The sequence below is a fragment of the Ranitomeya variabilis genome, chromosome 1, assembly GCF_051348905.1.
Source record: "Ranitomeya variabilis isolate aRanVar5 chromosome 1, aRanVar5.hap1, whole genome shotgun sequence".
Lineage (NCBI taxonomy): Eukaryota > Metazoa > Chordata > Amphibia > Anura > Dendrobatidae > Ranitomeya > Ranitomeya variabilis.
In genome coordinates, this window is record NC_135232.1 from 971,488,026 (window position 1) to 971,505,489 (window position 17,464).

The following is a 17,464-nucleotide window of genomic DNA, read 5'->3' on the forward strand; positions in this document are numbered from 1 at the left end:
TGACAATGGCTATTCAGATTGATCGGCGTTTGCGGGAGCGCAAACCTGTGCACCATTTGGCGGTGTCTTCTGAGAAGGCTCCAGAAAATATGCAATGTGATAGAATTCTGTCCAGAAGCGAACGGCAGAATTTTAGGCGAAAAAATGGGTTGTGCTTCTATTGTGGTGATTCAACTCATGTTATATCAGCATGCTCTAAACGTACAAAAAAGGTTGATAAGTCTATTTCAATTGGCACTTTACAGTCTAAGTTTATTCTGTCTGTGACCTTGATTTGTTCATTATCGTCAATTACCGCGGATGCCTATGTCGACTCTGGCGCCGCTTTGAGTCTAATGGATTGGTCCTTTGCCAGGCGCTGTGGGTTTGATCTAGAGCCTCTGGAAATTCCTATACCTCTGAAGGGTATTGACTCTACACCATTAGCTAGTAATAAACCACAATACTGGACACAAGTGACTATGCGTATGAATCCAGACCATCAGGAGATGATTCGCTTCCTTGTGTTGTACAATCTACATGACGTTTTGGTGCTCGGATTACCATGGTTACAATCTCATAACCCAGTCCTTGACTGGAAAGCAATGTCTGTGTTAAGCTGGGGATGTCAGGGGGCTCATGGGGACGTACCTTTGGTTTCCATTTCGTCATCTATTCCCTCTGAGATTCCGGAATTTTTATCTGATTATCGTGATGTTTTTGAGGAGCCTAAGCTTGGTTCACTGCCTCCTCACAGAGATTGCGATTGTACCATAGATCTGATTCCGGGCAGTAAATTTCCAAAGGGTCGTTTATTTAATCTATCTGTACCTGAACATGTTGCTATGCGAGAATATATTAAGGAGTCCCTGGAAAAGGGACATATTCGTCCTTCTTCATCTCCCTTAGGAGCCGGTTTTTTCTTTGTATCTAAAAAAGATGGCTCTTTGAGGCCGTGTATTGATTATCGACTCTTGAATAAAATTACAGTCAAATATCAGTATCCTCTGCCACTGCTGACTGATTTGTTTGCTCGAATAAAAGGGGCTAAGTGGTCCTCTAAGATTGATCTCCGTGGGGCGTATAATTTGGTGCGAATTAAGCAGGGGGATGAGTGGAAAACCGCATTTAATACGCCCGAGGGCCATTTTGAGTATTTAGTAATGCCTTTTGGTCTTTCAAATGCCCCTTCAGTCTTTCAGTCCTTTATGCATGACATTTTCCGTGAATATTTGGATAAATTTATGATCGTGTATCTGGATGATATTTTGATTTTTTCGGATGACTGGGATTCTCATGTCCAACAGGTCAGGAGGGTTTTTCAGGTTTTGCGGGCTAATTCCTTGTGTGTGAAGGGTTCTAAGTGTATTTTTGGGGTTCAAAAGATTTCTTTTTTGGGGTACATTTTTTCCCCTTCTTCCATTGAGATGGATCCTGTCAAGGTTCGGGCTATTTGTGATTGGACGCAACCTTCTTCTCTTAAGAGCCTTCAGAAATTTTTGGGCTTTGCTAATTTTTATCGTCGATTTATAACTGGTTTTTCTGATGTTGCTAAACCTTTGACTGATTTGACCAAAAAGGGTGCTGATGTTGCTGATTGGTCCCCTGCTGCTGTGGAGGCCTTTCGGGAGCTTAAGCGCCGCTTTTCTTCCGCCCCTGTGTTGCGTCAGCCTGATGTTACTCTTCCTTTTCAGGTTGAGGTCGATGCTTCCGAGATCGGAGCTGGGGCGGTCTTGTCGCAGAAAAGTTCCGACTGCTCCGTGATGAGACCTTGTGCGTTCTTTTCTCGAAAATTTTCGCCCGCCGAGCGAAATTATGATATTGGTAATCGGGAGCTTTTGGCTATGAAGTGGGCTTTTGAGGAGTGGCGTCATTGGCTTGAGGGGGCTAGACATCAGGTGGTGGTATTGACCGATCACAAGAATTTGATTTATCTTGAGTCTGCCAGGCGCCTGAATCCTAGACAGGCGCGCTGGTCGTTGTTTTTCTCTCGGTTTAATTTTGTGGTCTCATACTTACCAGGTTCTAAAAATGTGAAGGCGGATGCCCTTTCTAGGAGTTTTGAGCCTGATTTCCCTGGTGATTCTGAACCTACAGGTATCCTTAAGGATGGGGTGATATTATCTGCTGTTTCCCCAGACCTGAGTCTTGTGATGTTTGTGCTCGGGCCAAACCTTGTTGTTCTCGGGCTAGCGGATTGTTGTTATCTTTGCCTATTCCAAAGAGGCCTTGGACTCACATCTCTATGGATTTTATTTCTGATCTCCCTGTTTCTCAGAAAATGTCTGTCATCTGGGTAGTGTGTGACCGTTTTTCAAAGATGGTTCATTTGGTGCCCTTGCCTAAGTTGCCGTCCTCTTCCGAGTTGGTTCCTCTGTTTTTTCAAAATGTGGTTCGCTTGCATGGTATTCCGGAGAATATCGTTTCTGACAGGGGGACCCAGTTCGTGTCTAGATTTTGGCGGGCGTTCTGTGCTAGGATGGGCATTGATTTGTCTTTTTCGTCTGCGTTCCATCCTCAGACTAATGGCCAGACTGAGCGAACTAATCAGACCTTGGAGACTTATTTGAGGTGTTTTGTGTCTGCGGATCAGGATGACTGGGTTGCCTTTTTGCCGTTGGCGGAGTTTGCCCTCAATAATTGGGCTAGTTCTGCCACTTTGGTTTCTCCTTTCTTTTGCAATTCGGGGTTTCATCCTCGCTTTTCTTCTGGTCAGGTGGAGTCTTCGGATTGTCCTGGAGTGGATACTGTGGTGGATAGGTTGCATCGGATTTGGGGACAGGTGGTGGACAATTTGGAGTTGTCCTAGGAGAAGACTCGGCATTTTGCTAACCGCCGTCGTCGGGTTGGTCCTCGTCTTCGTGTTGGGGACTTGGTGTGGTTGTCTTCTCGTTTTGTCCCTATGAGGGTTTCTTCTCCTAAGTTTAAGCCTCGGTTCATCGGCCCGTATAAGATTTTGGAGATTCTTAACCCTGTGTCCTTTCGATTGGACCTCCCGGCATCTTTTTCTATCCATAATGTCTTCCATCGGTCATTATTGCGCAGGTATGAGGTACCGGTTGTGCCTTCCATTGAGCCTCCCGCTCCGGTGTTGGTTGAGGGTGAATTGGAGTACGTTGTGGAGAAGATCTTGGACTCCCGTGTTTCCAGACGGAAACTTCAGTATCTGGTCAAGTGGAAGGGCTACGGTCAGGAGGATAATTCTTGGGTGACAGCCTCTGATGTTCATGCCTCTGATTTGGTCCGTGCCTTTCATAGGGCTCATCCTGATCGCCCTGGTGGTTCTTGTGAGGGTTCGGTGCCCCCTCCTTGAGGGGGGGTACTGTTGTGAATTTGGTTTTTGGGCTCCCCCGGTGGTCACTGGTGGTACTGGACTTGTGTGCTTCACTTTCTCTGTTCACCTGTTTCCATCAGGATATGGGAGTATCCTATTTAGCCTTGCTGCTCAGTTATTCTAGTGCCGGCCATCAATGTAACCAGAGCCTTTCTGTTGCATGTTCCTGCTTCTAGACTACTATCAGCTAAGTTGGACTCTTAGTCCTAAGTTTGTTTGCATTTTTGTTCCAGTTCACAGTTATGTTATGTTTCTGTAGCTGGAAGCTCTTGTGGGCCGAAATTACCACTCCGGTGTCATGAGTTGACACATGAGTCTTAAAGTAATTTCTGGATGGTATTTTAATAGGGTTTTCAGCTGACCGTGAAGTTCCCTATTGTATCTTCTTACTATCTAGTAAGCGGACCTCGCTTTGCTGAACCTACCTTCATACTGCGTATGTCTTTTCCTCTGAACTCACCGTCAATATATGTGGGGGGCTTCTGTCTCCTTTTTGGGGGAATTTCCCTAGAGGTAAGCCAGGTCTGTTTTTTCCTCTATTAGGGTTAGTTAGTTCTCCGGCTGGCGCTGGGCGTCTAGGGATAAAACGTAGGTACGTCACCCGGCCACTGTTAGTTGTGTGGTAGGTTTAGCTCACGGTCAGCTCGAGATTCCATCACCCAAGAGCTAGTCTGTTATTCAAGTTCTCTGACGTTCCCTTGCCATTGGGAACCATGACACCCTAATGTACCTAAACAGCAGAAACCACCCACAAGTGACCTCATATTGGAAACTAGACCCCCCAAGGAACTTATCTAGATGTGTTGTGAGAACTTTGAACCCCCAAGTGTTTCACTACAGTTTATAACGCAGAGCCGTGAAAATAAAAAATATTTTTTTTTCCATAAAAATTATTTTTTAGCCCCCAGTTTTGTATTTTTCCAAGGGTAACAGGAGAAATTGGACCCCAAAAGTTGTTGTCCAATGTGTCCTGAGTACGCTGATACCCCATATGTTGGGGTAAATCCCTGTTTGGGCGCACAGGAGAGCTCGGAAGGGAAGGAGCACTGTTTTACTTTTTCAACGCAGAATTGGCTGGAATTGAGATTGGACGCCATGTCGCGTTTGGAGAGACCCTGATGTGCCTAAACGGTGGAAACCCCCCAATTATAACTGAAACCCTAATCCAAACACATCCCTAACCCTAATCCCAATGGTAACTCTAACCACACCCCTAACCCTGACACACCCCTAACCCTAATCCCAACCCTATTCCCAACCGTAAATGCAATCCAAACCCTAACCCTAACTTTAGCCCCAACCCTAACTTTAGCCCCAACCCTAACTGTAGCCTTAACCCCCGCCCCAACCCTAACCCTAACCCTAGCCCTAACCCTAGCCCTAACCCTAACCCTAATCCTAACCCTAGCCCTAACCCTAGCCCTAACCCTTGCCCTAACCCTAGCCCTAACCCTTGCCTTAAGCCTAACCCTAACCCTAACCCTAGCCCTAATCCTAACTCTAGCCCTAGCCCTAACCCTAGCCCTAACCTTAACCCTAACCCTAAGGGGAAAATGGAAATAAATACATTTTTTAAATTTTTTAATTTTTTGCTACCTTAGGGGGTAATGAAGGGGGGTTTGATTTACTTTTATAGCGGGTTTTTTAGCGGATTTTTATGATTGGCAGCCGCCACACACTGAAAGACGCTTTTTATTGCAAAAAATATTTTTTGCGTTACCACATTTTGAGAGCTATAACTTTTCCATATTTTGGTCCACAGAGTCATGTGAGGTCTTGTTTTTTGTGGGACGAGTTGACGTTTTTACTGGTAACATTTTTGGGCACGTGACATTTTTTGATTGCTTTTTAATCCGATTTTTGTGAGGCAGAATGACCAAAAACCAGCTATTCATGAATTTCTTTTGGGGGAGGCGTTTATACCATTCTGCGTTTGGTAAAATGGATAAAGCAGTTTTATTCTTCGGGTCAGTACGATTACAGCGATACCTCATTTATATCATTTTTTTAATGTTTTGGCGCTTTTATACGATAAAAACTATTTTATAGAAAAAATAATTATTTTTGCATCGCTTTATTCTGGGGACTATAACTTTTTTCTTTTTTCTTTGATGACGCTCGTTTTTGCGGGACAAGATGACGTTTTCAGTGGTACCATGGTCATTTATATCCGTCTTTTTGATCGCGTGTTATTCCACTTTTTGTTTGGCGGTATGATAAAGCGTTGTTTTTTGCCTCGGTTTTTTTTTTTTTTTTACAGTGTTCACTAAAGGGGTTAATTAGTGGGACAGTTTTATAGGTCAGGTCGTTGCGGATGCGGCGATACTAAATTTGTGTACTTTTATTGTTTTTTATTTATTTAGATAAAGAAATGTATTTATAGGAACAATATATATATATTTTTTTGGAATTTTTTTGGGGATTTTTTTTAATTTTTTTTACACATGTGAATATTTTTTTTTTTACACTATAACATTGCCCCAGGGGGGTACATCATGTTATAGTGTAAGATCGCTGATCTGACACTTTGCTGTGCACTGTGTCAGATCAGCGATCTGACGTGCACAGCTCCAGGCGCCTGCTCTGAGCAGGCGCTGTGAAGCCACCTCCCTGCAGGACCCGGATGCCGCGGCCATTTTGGATCTGGGCTTGCTGCGGGGAGGAGGAGATAAGAGACCCTCGGAGCAACGCGATCACATCGCGTTGCTTCGGGGGTCTCAGGGAAGCACGCAGGGAGCCTCCTCCCTGCGCGATGCTTCCCTATACCGCCGGAACACTGTGATCATGTTTGATCGCAGTGTGCCGGGGGTTAATGTGCCGGGGCGGTCCGTGACCACTCCTGGCACCACAGCTGACACCCGGCCGTGATCGGCCGCACTCCCCCCGTGAGCGCGGCCAATCGCATATGACGTACTATCCCGTCGGTGGTCATACGGACCCACCCCACCTCGACGGGATAGTACGTCTAATGTCAGAAAGGGGTTAACAATAACCTGTCAATCTCTTTAGAGTCACCAAAGTTATCATATTGCTCAGTAGAGTAGGGAAAAGAAAATCAAATAAACCTTCCAGGTTTTGTAATCTTTATGTAAATACTGCTACAAGTATGCAGAGGGCAGGGAGATTCCAACCTAGATGCAGTGATCCTCCAGATTTTTCCCCCCTAGTGCCACCTCCATGTACTGGTGCCAATGCCTAACATTGACATAACATGCATGCTTGGCAAAGTTTACTATGCACTGAGGATCCATCCTACTCCCATCGGGCTGACACAGATGCCACCAAATCCCAGGACTCTGAGGAAGGAGGAAGCGGATCCCGCACACACACACACATAGACACACAAGCACGGTGGCTTAGTGGTTAGCATTGCAGTGCTGGAGTCCTGGGTTCAAATGCCACCAAGGACAACATCTGCAAGGAGTTTGTATGTTCTCCCCGTGTTTGCGTGGGTTTCCTCCCACATTCCAAAGACATACTGATAGGGAATTTAGATTGTGAGCCCCATTGGGGACAGTGATGATAATGTTTGTAAAGCGCTGCAGAATATGTTAGCGCTATATAAAAATAAAAAATAAAGATTATTATTATATATATATATACTAGAAACAGGCCCGATGCTATCGCATCGGGAGTGCGGTGAAATGAACATCTGTGTATGCTTAGTGGTGCTGACAGGAGCAGGGGACATGTCTCACACCACTTGCGCTTTCCAACATATCTGTTCTATATCATCCCTTTGCATTTTTGTATTGTTTGTGCTGGGTCATTTGACCTCTTTCACCCCTTGTGCACTGTTTCTTCCTTGTTGTGTGCTGTATTTTGGTATCTGGTGTAGTGTTTCTTGAGCGGTGTCTGCTATGTGGTGTCTCCCCTCTGTGCTGTGTGTCTATTTACCCTACGTGATCTCTTGTAAGCTGTTGTGACTATAATTGGAGGTGGTACATTGTTTTGTGCAGTTTGTATGTGTGAGTGATTGTCCGTTCCCAAAGTGGACTAATATTTTTAGTTATTTTTTTGTTCATTACAGTTAAAATGGCAAATCCAGAAGCAGTGCCTCAGTGGTATGAACTATGTGCATACCAGTAGTAGCCAGTATTTTTGTGTCTCAGATAGTAGACAAAAGTTATACACAGTATGGGACTCTGGAGAAGTTTATGCTGCGTGAGGTAATCAAAAATCGTAAGTAATTAGGCTGGTTTCACACTTGCGTTTTTGAACGCATGCGTTTTTTAAAAAAAACGCATGGTGCAAAAACGCATGTAAACGCATGTAAACGCTGCGTTTTTTTGACGCATGCGTTAAACGCGTGTGTCCAAAAAACGCAGCGTTTACACGCGTTTACATGCGTTTTTGCATGCGTTTGCGTTTTTTTAACATTTTTCCAAAAAAAAAAAAAAAAAAATAAAAAAAACCCCAGACACAACCAATGGGAATAGAGAGGGCGTATATGATTGTCTCTCAATATATTGACCCTAGGGGAACAGAAATTTTCAGAGCTTGCTACTGTTTCCGGTGTCACGATGGATCTTTCTATGGATAACTTTTATTTCAAACTGGAGTTCAGCTTCAAGATTTTCATTGCCTGTGTTTTTGCTTGGGAGCAAGACCGAAACCGCCAAAGATGGAGAAGGAGACAGCGTCGGCGTTTTTGGAGGCACCCCATCATTGAAGTGCGTGAGAGCCGTGGAGCATATCACACGCTCTATGCGGAGCTGAATGCCAACCCGGAGAAATTCCAGGATTATACCAGAATGTCTCAAGATTCTTTCCGGGATTTACTGGCTCGTGTTGAAGGATCCATAAGGCGACAGGACACACGGCTCCGTAGAGCGATTCCACCTGAGGAACGTCTGTTAGTGACATTACGGTACGTTCCTAAACTAAACCAATGACCGTCAACTTTGTTGTTATGACATGTTTTCTATGTTTTTTTTTTTTTATTATTTATTTTTTTTTAAAACACACCATTAGAACCGATTTTTAATTTTTTTTGTTTTTGTTTCTTTTTCTTCTAGATTTCTTGCCACAGGAGAGAGTTTATCTTCCCTGCACTTCCAATATCGCCTTGGAATCTCAACCCTCTCCGGAATTGTTGTGGACACCTGTCGTGCGTTATGGAATGCACTCCGTGAGGAGTTTATACCCGTACCCACCGTGGACATGTGGCGGGAAATTTCAACTACATTTTTGAACGTGTGTGATTTCCCAAACTGTTTAGGGGCGGTGGATGGAAAGCACATCCGCATTGTCAAACCGGCCAGAACCGGATCTGAGTTTTATAATTATAAAAAATATTTTTCGGTAGTGCTTATGGCAATAGCGGATGCGGAGTGTCGCTTCATCGCCGTGGATATTGGAGCTTTTGGCCGTGGCAATGATTCCCAAACCTTCAAGAGCTCGGATATGGGCCGTCGGTTGTATGGCAACAATTTTAATTTTCCCCCTCCACAGCCTCTCCCCAACACTCAAGGCCCACCGCTGCCATTTGTTATGGTTGGGGATGAGGCCTTCCAAATGTGTGAAAATCTCCTGAAGCCCTATTCTAGTAGGGACTTGGACCACACTAGAAGAATATTCAACTACAGACTGACCAGGGCCAGAAGAACCGTAGAGTGCAGCTTTGGCATTCTTGTTGCTAAATGGCGCATTCTTGCAACAGCCATCAATCTAAAAGTGGAAACAGTGGACGAGGTGGTCAAAGCCTGTGTGGTGCTACACAATTATATAATGGCTAAGGAGCGACCCCACATTGAACTTGATGAACCTGTTGCACACCCATTGCCTGATTTTCAGCATCACCCGATGCGGTCAACTGCAGCCGTTGGTCTTATGCGGGACCAATTTGCGGCCTATTTTGTGTCCGATATTGGACGTGTGTCATGGCAGGACAATGTTGTTTAAATGTCCTGTTGTATGTTTATGTTTACCAATTATTAAACACTGATAAACATTTTTCTAATTAATAAACTTTTTTGTGTTCACCATGTCTAATATCTTTTTCCTGTCTAAACAAAGGTTGACCAAAGATGGGCAGTAGATATGTATATCATATTTTGTAATCCAAAACCAGGAGTGGGTGATAGTTGTTGAGGTAATAAATTTTAAATTTTTCATCGTAATTTACCTATGTTGCACTCCCTATTTTGGTTTTCAAAGAATGATATAAACCACGGGCCCCATACTTATAATAATGGTACAAAATTTTTAATTATTTTTATTTATTAATTCTAATATTGTTGACGTCATTGCGTCAAGACTGTCACGGTCTCTATATCCATCAAGTCAAGTGTAAGCAATAATAAATTCATGATAAACATATACATGATCATGAATTCACAATTTCTTACACCTGGCCTGGTGAGCATAGATATGTAGAGTGTGAGAACACTTGTCCCATCTGTTTGACAACCATTGTCACATAATGAGCTATATAGAATATGGTGAATATACAAGGCAGTAATCAACTTAATCGGTCAGGTATATATTTTGACATATGACCGTTTCAGTTAATTTCTGAACTTGATTTCCACCATTTTCTCTTTGTACAGTGACACTACACTAGGTACAAAAATAAAAGAGTATGGAAATAAATACTATTTTTTTGGCCAACTCATATCTGTATACTAAAGAAACACATATAGATGTTGTCTTGTATTTTATACTACTGGAGATATGTGTAGGCCAAAAGAATAAGTGTGTGATGAAGTTTATTGGTGTGTATTGAGAGAGGTGATAGACACAATAAACCAAACATAATTTTTTCAAATAAACTTTTTTTTTATTGAGGAAAAAGAAAACAAATTTATTTTTTGGTACCGCGCCGGGTTGAACCACGCCGGCTTGGGGTTGAGTAACGTAACTGGGGGGTATTCAGAACTGAAGCCTGGCTCACCATGGAGGAGGCAGAGGTGGCAGGAGAATGGGCAACAAAACTTGAAGGGTCTGGAAGTTCGGGGATGGGGCTTAAAACATGAGGGGCTTGAGACACACTGGAATGTTGAGACACATCGGTAGGTGATGGGGGAGGAATAATCAAAGTTTTTTGTTTTTTATGCGTTTTGCCAGTTTTACGTTGGGTTTTCCGGGTTGGGGGAAGTCTTCTTGGGCTATGTTGTACAGTGTGGGCGGGAGACACGTCAGGACCCGGCTCCACACAGTCAGTCTCCATTGTGGAGCGCTCGGCAATGTCTGAGTCCAATGGGGGGAAAGATAAACTCACGCCTGGGTCCTGGTGCCTCGTTGGGGGTGGGGAAACAAAAACCCTTCCAGGATCCTGGTGCCTCGTTGGGGGGGGGGGGGAAACAAATCCCATAACAGTGTCCTGCTGCATTGCTGGTGGGGGGGAACATAAAGCCATGGATGTGTCCTGCTGCATCAGGGTGGGTCCTGCCTGGAAAGGTATGGCTTGGTCGTGCTGCATCATGGGGGGCCCGGTGCGATACGCCATGGATGGGTCCTGCTGCATCGGGGGGTGTCCTGCCAGGAAAGCAACGCCTCGGTCCTGCTGCATCGGGGTGGGTCCGGTCCGGTATGCAACGCCTCGGTCCTGCTGCATCGGGGTGGGTCCGGTCCGGTATGCAACGCCTCGGTCCTGCTGCATCGGGGTGGGTCCGGTCCGGTATGCCAGGCCTCGGTCCTGCTGCATCTGGGGTGGGCCGGTCCGATATTGCATGGATGGGTCCTGCTGCATCGGGAGGGTGCCGGCCCGATAAGCCATGCCAGGGTCCTGCGTCCTCGTGGTGTCAGCGGAGGAGGTCCAAGCCGGAGCAGCGGTCGTCACGGTGGTGGCGGTGGGATGTCCAACAGCACTCGTCATCGTGTTGGCGCTGTAGTGGAGTACACCTGTAGAGGGAATAGAGGTGGCCGTGCAGTGGTATGCAGCAGAGGTAGGAATAGTGTTTACTTGTGACAGTGACGGCACAGTTGGATAGGCCGCCACATTACGACTCTGACTCTGCTGCATAGCCTGCACAAAAGCAACATTGCAGGCCTGCATCACACTCAGCTGGAGATCAGGGCTAAGGTGTTCCGACATGCCCTCTAGGATTTGATTGAAAAAATGCTGAGCTGGCTTATTGAGGTCGGCTTTCAATTGATCAACGCTTTTGGCGACATCCTGGATGCGGCAATTTAAGAGATTATGGTTCGCATCCATTCTGTCACCTAAAGCCTTGATAGCATCATGTAAAACCGAGCTCAAGTGTAAAAACTCGGGCATGAGGGACCTATCCGAAGCCCTCTGTCGCTGCCGGGATGAGCCCGCCAAAATGGGTGCAGCGAAAGAGGACTGCGAAAGGGGAAGACCTGATGGGCCAGCCCCCTGGTCTCCAGTGAGTGTGGAAGACCCACCTGGTGCTGCGCTGCTGGATGGCTGGGACGGGTCCGTGGCTTCCGGCTGAAGGACCGCTCCAGCACCTGTGGCGACAGTCGTGCAGTGTGTGCTGTGAAAAAACAAAACAGAAAATTAATAACAAACTACAACAAGACGGTACATCCTGTGGAATTAAAAGTGACAGATTATGTCAATGCAATACAACCGGAGGCATGTGAGAAATACTTACGTTCTCATGAGAAGGACCGGTCTCAGGAAGGCCAACACACGGTGGTATTTGTAGAGCCGGTGCCTTGCTCCGGAACCACTAGCTGCACTCTTCTCTGCACGTAGGTCACAGTTGAAGCGGTCCTTCATGGAACGCCAACGTGTCCTTACTTTTTCCACTGTGAAATAACAATAAAATATAATGGTCAGAATAAGAACTTTTGGCCGTGCTCTTGTGACTGTGTGTGATGACAGAAACTACGAAAAGTTTCTTTCATCACACACAGTCAAGAGAGCATGGCCAAGGTCTGTTGCTTCACACTACCGTGCAATACTTACCAAATGCATTACGGACCCGTGGCGTGGAATTCTCCCAGCCATCCCACAACGCTTGGGCCACCTCACTCCACAAACGACGGAGAACACTATTGACGGCGTGCTGTTTATCCCGGCTGTCCCACAACGGGACTCGCTCCTGGACCAGACTGATCAGCAGGTCATTATCAATCCGGTCGTCGTCCCGTTGTGAAACCTAAAATTAAAACAAAATCATTTAAGTTTGCTCAACCACATTTGTAAAAAATAAGACACGAAGATGAGAAAGGGCAGGAATATGAAAGACAACTTTCAGAAAAGGATGATATAAGAAATATGTATAGAAAAACAAGGGTACAGAAAGGAAGTTAAAAGAATATTACAATAAGGACAGTCTGCCTGGTATACATACCCGCTGCCGTCTTCCACCTGGACCTTGACTCCGCTGCTCAGTACCTCTCTGTCCCTCTGTTGAAGTGCTCTATAAAATTAAAAAAAAAAAATTGCCTCATGTGTCGATGTGACAGTCAATACTTACCAAGCTGACGTACAAAAAACATACCTCGCTCACGTGATCCACTTCTGATTGACGTGGTTGGAACTCCTCATCAGACGAGGAAACCGGAGAAGACATTCTGATGCGTGTTGAAAGAAAAAAAATAGAAGAAATTAGGAGATGTAGATCCAAAAAATTGAAAATGAATGCATTGGCTAGGATATACTCACATTGCTCTGTGTCTTGTCCAAGAATGCGTCCGGGCAGGGTGCTGTCTTCTTTGGAGTCTGATGAGAAGTGACCAGAAACTTCCCCCCACCTTCCCTTTATAACCTTGCTGCTATGGGAGAGTCTTATCAGTGTCTAGACATCTTTATCTACAGTTAATTCAGTGGTGCCAAAAAAAACGCATGCATCAAAAAAACGCATGCAAACGCATGCAAACGCATGTCAAAAAAAACGCATGCGTCTCCATTGACTCCAATGCATTTTTTTGTCCAAAAAAAACGCATGTAAACGCATGCGTTTTTTTAGGAAAAAAAAACGCCCCTCAAAATACTACAAGTTGCATTTTATAAAATGAACGCATGCAGTTAAAAAACGCATGCGTTCACAAACGCATGCAAACGCGTACACCAAAAAACGCATGCGTTTTCAATGTTAAATATAGGGGAAAAAAACGCATGCGTTTTTTTGGTAAAAAACGCAGCGTTCAAAAACGCAAGTGTGAAAGCAGCCTAAGCATGTACGGGTACGCCGCGCAGTTATGGCTGTTACTGGGAAAATCGGTGACGTACAGTAAATCTGTCACTTGCGCAGGCACAGTTCGTGGCCGTAAGGCTGTTACTGTTACTGCACAAGTAAACATAGACGTCACCGCTATTCCCGATGCAGGCGCAGTAACAGCCGCGTCGTTACCGAACATGCGTGGGTAGAGCGGGTAGAGCGCACAGTTGTGGCTGTTACTGCACAAGCGCGGGGAAAGTGACACTGCCGCAGTGCCTTATGGGATTCGGGGACAGCAGCCAGAAGTCATAACCGACGATTATATATATATATATATATATATATATATATATATATATATACTGTATATATACTGTATATATAGTGTACAGGGGGTAAACTCCCTATTTAGTGCCCAGCAGTAGGGTTGAGCGAAACGGGTCGTTCATTTTCATAAGTCGCCGACTTTTGGCAAAGTCGGCGTCTCATGAAACCCGACCCGATCCCTGTGCGGGGTCGGCCATGCGGTACGCGATCTTGGCGCTAAAGTCGCGTTTCGTATGACGCGTCTAGCGCCATTTTTTTCAGCCAATGAATGAGCGTGGGCAGAGTGATGACATAGGTCTTAGGGGAGTGAACGCCTATCGTCATGTTATCGCTTGTGCGCAGTAGGGATTTGGAATGTGCAATACGAAATTTTCTGTGCTGGGACGGAGGGGAGAGAGAGAGAGAGAGAGAGAAAGAGAGAGAGAGAGAGGCAGAGGGAGAGGGAGAGGGAGAGGGAGAGAGAGAAAAATAAAAAAATAATAAAAAAAAAATTCTTCATTGGGTTTCGTGTTTCGGCCGAAACCCGACTTTTCACGGTGGTCGGCCGATTTCACTCGACTCGACTTTTAAGACAGTCGGGTTTCACAAAACCCGACTCGACCCTAAAAAACTAAAGGTCGCTCAACCCTACCCAGCAGGATGATTGTTTGGCTGATTGTTCAGGAGGCAGCTATCTCTCCTCACTTCCCCATACACATGAATGCTCAGCTTGGCCTAGCGCTCCTGTTTTCTGTATGAGAGAGCCACTGTTAGGCTCTTCTGGTGGCGACTTGTTCCCAAAGAACAAAGGGATTGTCAGTCTGAAATCGGACTGATACCCCATACACCTTAGACTGTAGGCTGATCCCTCTGATATTGGCGAATCTGCCAGACATCTGTCTAATGTGTTTGAGGGCCTTAAGCTTGATATACATATACCTTAGTAGAACGATCACAATATTACTAAAAGTTCTCTTCAAGCCAATAGGCAACATGAAATTGTATCATGCATAGCAGCGGCAGTGAAAATTGATGAGAATGGGGCATCTGCTTTTCGACCAGGTGCTATAATCTAAATACTGATATGTTGTACATGATATAATTGATCTGTAAATTGGGCACCATATCTAATATAACAAATTGGCATAATACAGCAGTAACTGGATTACACACAGATAGTTACCAACAGTAACTTCCCCATGATATGATGGACCAATTCAATAATAAACCATTTGGTAATTTCTCCTATTGGATTGGTTGTTAAAGCCAATATGCTTTAAAAGAACAAATATATCACTGGTTAAAGCAGGAGGAGTTATTTTCACAAAGCCCACCCAAGAAGTTTTAGTTAAAGCTAAAGAGAGGATGTGATTGATGGGGTCAGGGACTTGCTGTGTACAGTGTTTCTATTATACAACCCCAGGATTTTTACTGTATGGTTTTGTTTCTATTTGTTTCTATAATTCTATTGTTTTTATTAACCTTTTAAAGACAAAACAATATTTTGCTCTTGCACTTTTGTTTTTCCTTTTATTCTTCCAAGAGCATTACTTTTTTTATTTTCATGTTAACATAGCTGTGATGGCTTGTTTTTTTGTATCATGAGTTGCAGTTTTGTATAACACCATTCATTTTAACATACAACGTACCAGAGAATCTAAACAGAAATCTGAATATGGTGAAATTGAGGAAACAAAGCAATTCTGTTGTGTTTTTGAGTTTTGTTTTCACAGCTTTCAATCTGTAGCAAAAACGACTCAGAATCACTCCAGGTCAGTATGATTGCATAGATTTTTAAATATTTAAGTGGAGAAACAAAATTACAAATCTTTATTTGATATTTTCTGAGACCCATAACATTTTTATTTTTCTGTTGATAGCTCACTGCGGAAAAAATAAGCTGACGGTTTTATTTATAAAAATTTGCGGTACATATCATATTTTGATAAGTTTTATTGCATTTTTTGGCGAGGAGTGGTGATTAAAACATCACAATTCTGTCATTTTGATTTTTCCCCTAGCATTTACGGATTGGGTTAAATAATGTTATATTTTGATAGACCAGGGTTTTATGAATGTAATGATACGAAATATTTTTTTTTGTTTCTTTATTTTTAACCCCTTTGAGACGAAACCTGTTTTCACCTTAATGAACAGGCCAATTTTTACAATTCTGACAGTCACTTTATGAGGTTATAATTCTGGAACGCGTCAACGGATCCCGGTGATTCTGTTTTCTCGTGATATATTGTACTTTATGATGGTGGTAAAATTTCTTCCATATGACTTGCATTTATTTGTGGAAAAAAATGGAAATTGGCGAAAATTTTGCAATTTTCAAACTTAATTTTTATCCCCTTAAATCAGAGAGTCATATCGCACAAAATAGTTAATAAATAACATTTACCACATGTCAACTGTACATCAGCACAATTTTGGAAGCACATTTTTTTTCGTTAGTAAGTTATACGCTTGGGTGATCTCCAAGTATTTATGACTGCTCGGAGATTTAGTTTTCATCGTGGCAGCTGAATGATTTACAGCTACTAGCCAGACTGAGTATGCGGCGCCGCAGGGTCCTGGTCGTCGCTGTGGTATTGCTTTCCTCTCGGGGAGAGTGATGCTGCGTTTGGAGGCAAAGAAGGATAACTGCATCCAGGTATCACAAACATGCAACATATTTCACACTCCAGGCCACCAGGGGGAGCTTCTGCTCCTATTTATTACGTCACTCCCCACTTAGGTAAAACTGGTCGCCTGTAGGGAAAGTTAGTTAGTTGCTGGCTGAGCTCAGCTCAGTTAGTTGGTCCCTGACAGGGGTGGGATCCTGTCAGTGAACGAAGGAGAAAGGACACGGAGTTGTGCATGCCCTCAGAGCTGCAGCTCCTAGGAAGAGACATCGAAGGCAGAACTGTATTGCAGCAAGCGTGAAGGAAGTCGTAGCAAAGGAGAGGATACCAGAAGGGGACCAGCCCTACACAGGCTGCCTCCTTCTGAGGCACAGAAGCCCGGTAGCCAGAACACCGAGGGAGTAAGGACCTTTATGCTTTGCTCTAGAGACCGGCAGGACAGCTAATTGTAAGTTACCTGTCTGCCCTACACCCAGGAGGCACGGTGGCAACCTTTGGAGGCCGGGGCATGCTAGAGTCCCTATAAACAGCCTCAAGCCACCAGTCATACGGGTTTGTCCTATCCTATATGGGGGACATCTGTGAGACCCTTATGTGAAGCCAAAGGCAGTAAGGGACTACACCACTACGTCAAAGAAAAGGAGTAGCGGGCACCGCATAGAATAGTCGGGGATCAACCAAATGCATATATATATATAGATATACACAGTAAAAACCAAACAAGAAAAGATATGCACACAACTGGGATCAACCTTGAAAAATACACAATATTTATTATTTTCAATACAAGAACACAACAAGGCAAGACATATTATGTTAAAAACATTTAAAACCAGAAAAGACAGCTGATAAGCCTCACATCCCCCCAGGTAGATGAAGAAATGTATTAACAAAGCACTTTATAATAACTAGTTAGTCCGGACAAAAAATATAAAGAATGGGATGCTCAAACCCCCTGCCTGTCTGCTGCCAGCTATACAAGAGATCCCTCTAATACAATGCTCGTGTCCTAAATACAGGGACAATAGTATAGGCATATTTACCAAACATGCTGTGCAGGAATCGGGTCCCTGATGAAGATGCTTTGATAGCGTCGTTACGCGTGGGGCTTTGGTCTCTTTTTCCCCCCATGGTCA

At 44.2% G+C, this 17,464-nt stretch overlaps 1 protein-coding gene across 3 annotated transcripts; it reads right to left on the reverse strand.

The window, feature by feature from the left end:
* Nucleotides 1-7,501: 7,501 nt before the first annotated feature.
* Nucleotides 7,502-13,006, reverse strand: LOC143792905 (uncharacterized). Of its 3 annotated transcripts, XM_077279368.1 has the most exons (4): nucleotides 12,583-13,006; nucleotides 12,195-12,387; nucleotides 11,878-12,034; nucleotides 7,502-11,757 (listed from the first exon to the last, which is right to left on the reverse strand). In XM_077279368.1, exons 3-4 carry the CDS (start codon nucleotides 12,003-12,005, stop codon nucleotides 10,119-10,121), a joined length of 1,767 nt encoding a protein of 588 aa, XP_077135483.1. In that variant the 5' UTR covers nucleotides 12,006-12,034; nucleotides 12,195-12,387; nucleotides 12,583-13,006; the 3' UTR covers nucleotides 7,502-10,118. The 3 variants fall into 3 exon arrangements, with proteins under 3 accessions (XP_077135483.1, XP_077135481.1, XP_077135482.1); XM_077279366.1 differs by having other exon boundaries at nucleotides 12,195-13,006; XM_077279367.1 differs by having other exon boundaries at nucleotides 11,878-13,006.
* Nucleotides 13,007-17,464: the final 4,458 nt, after the last annotated feature.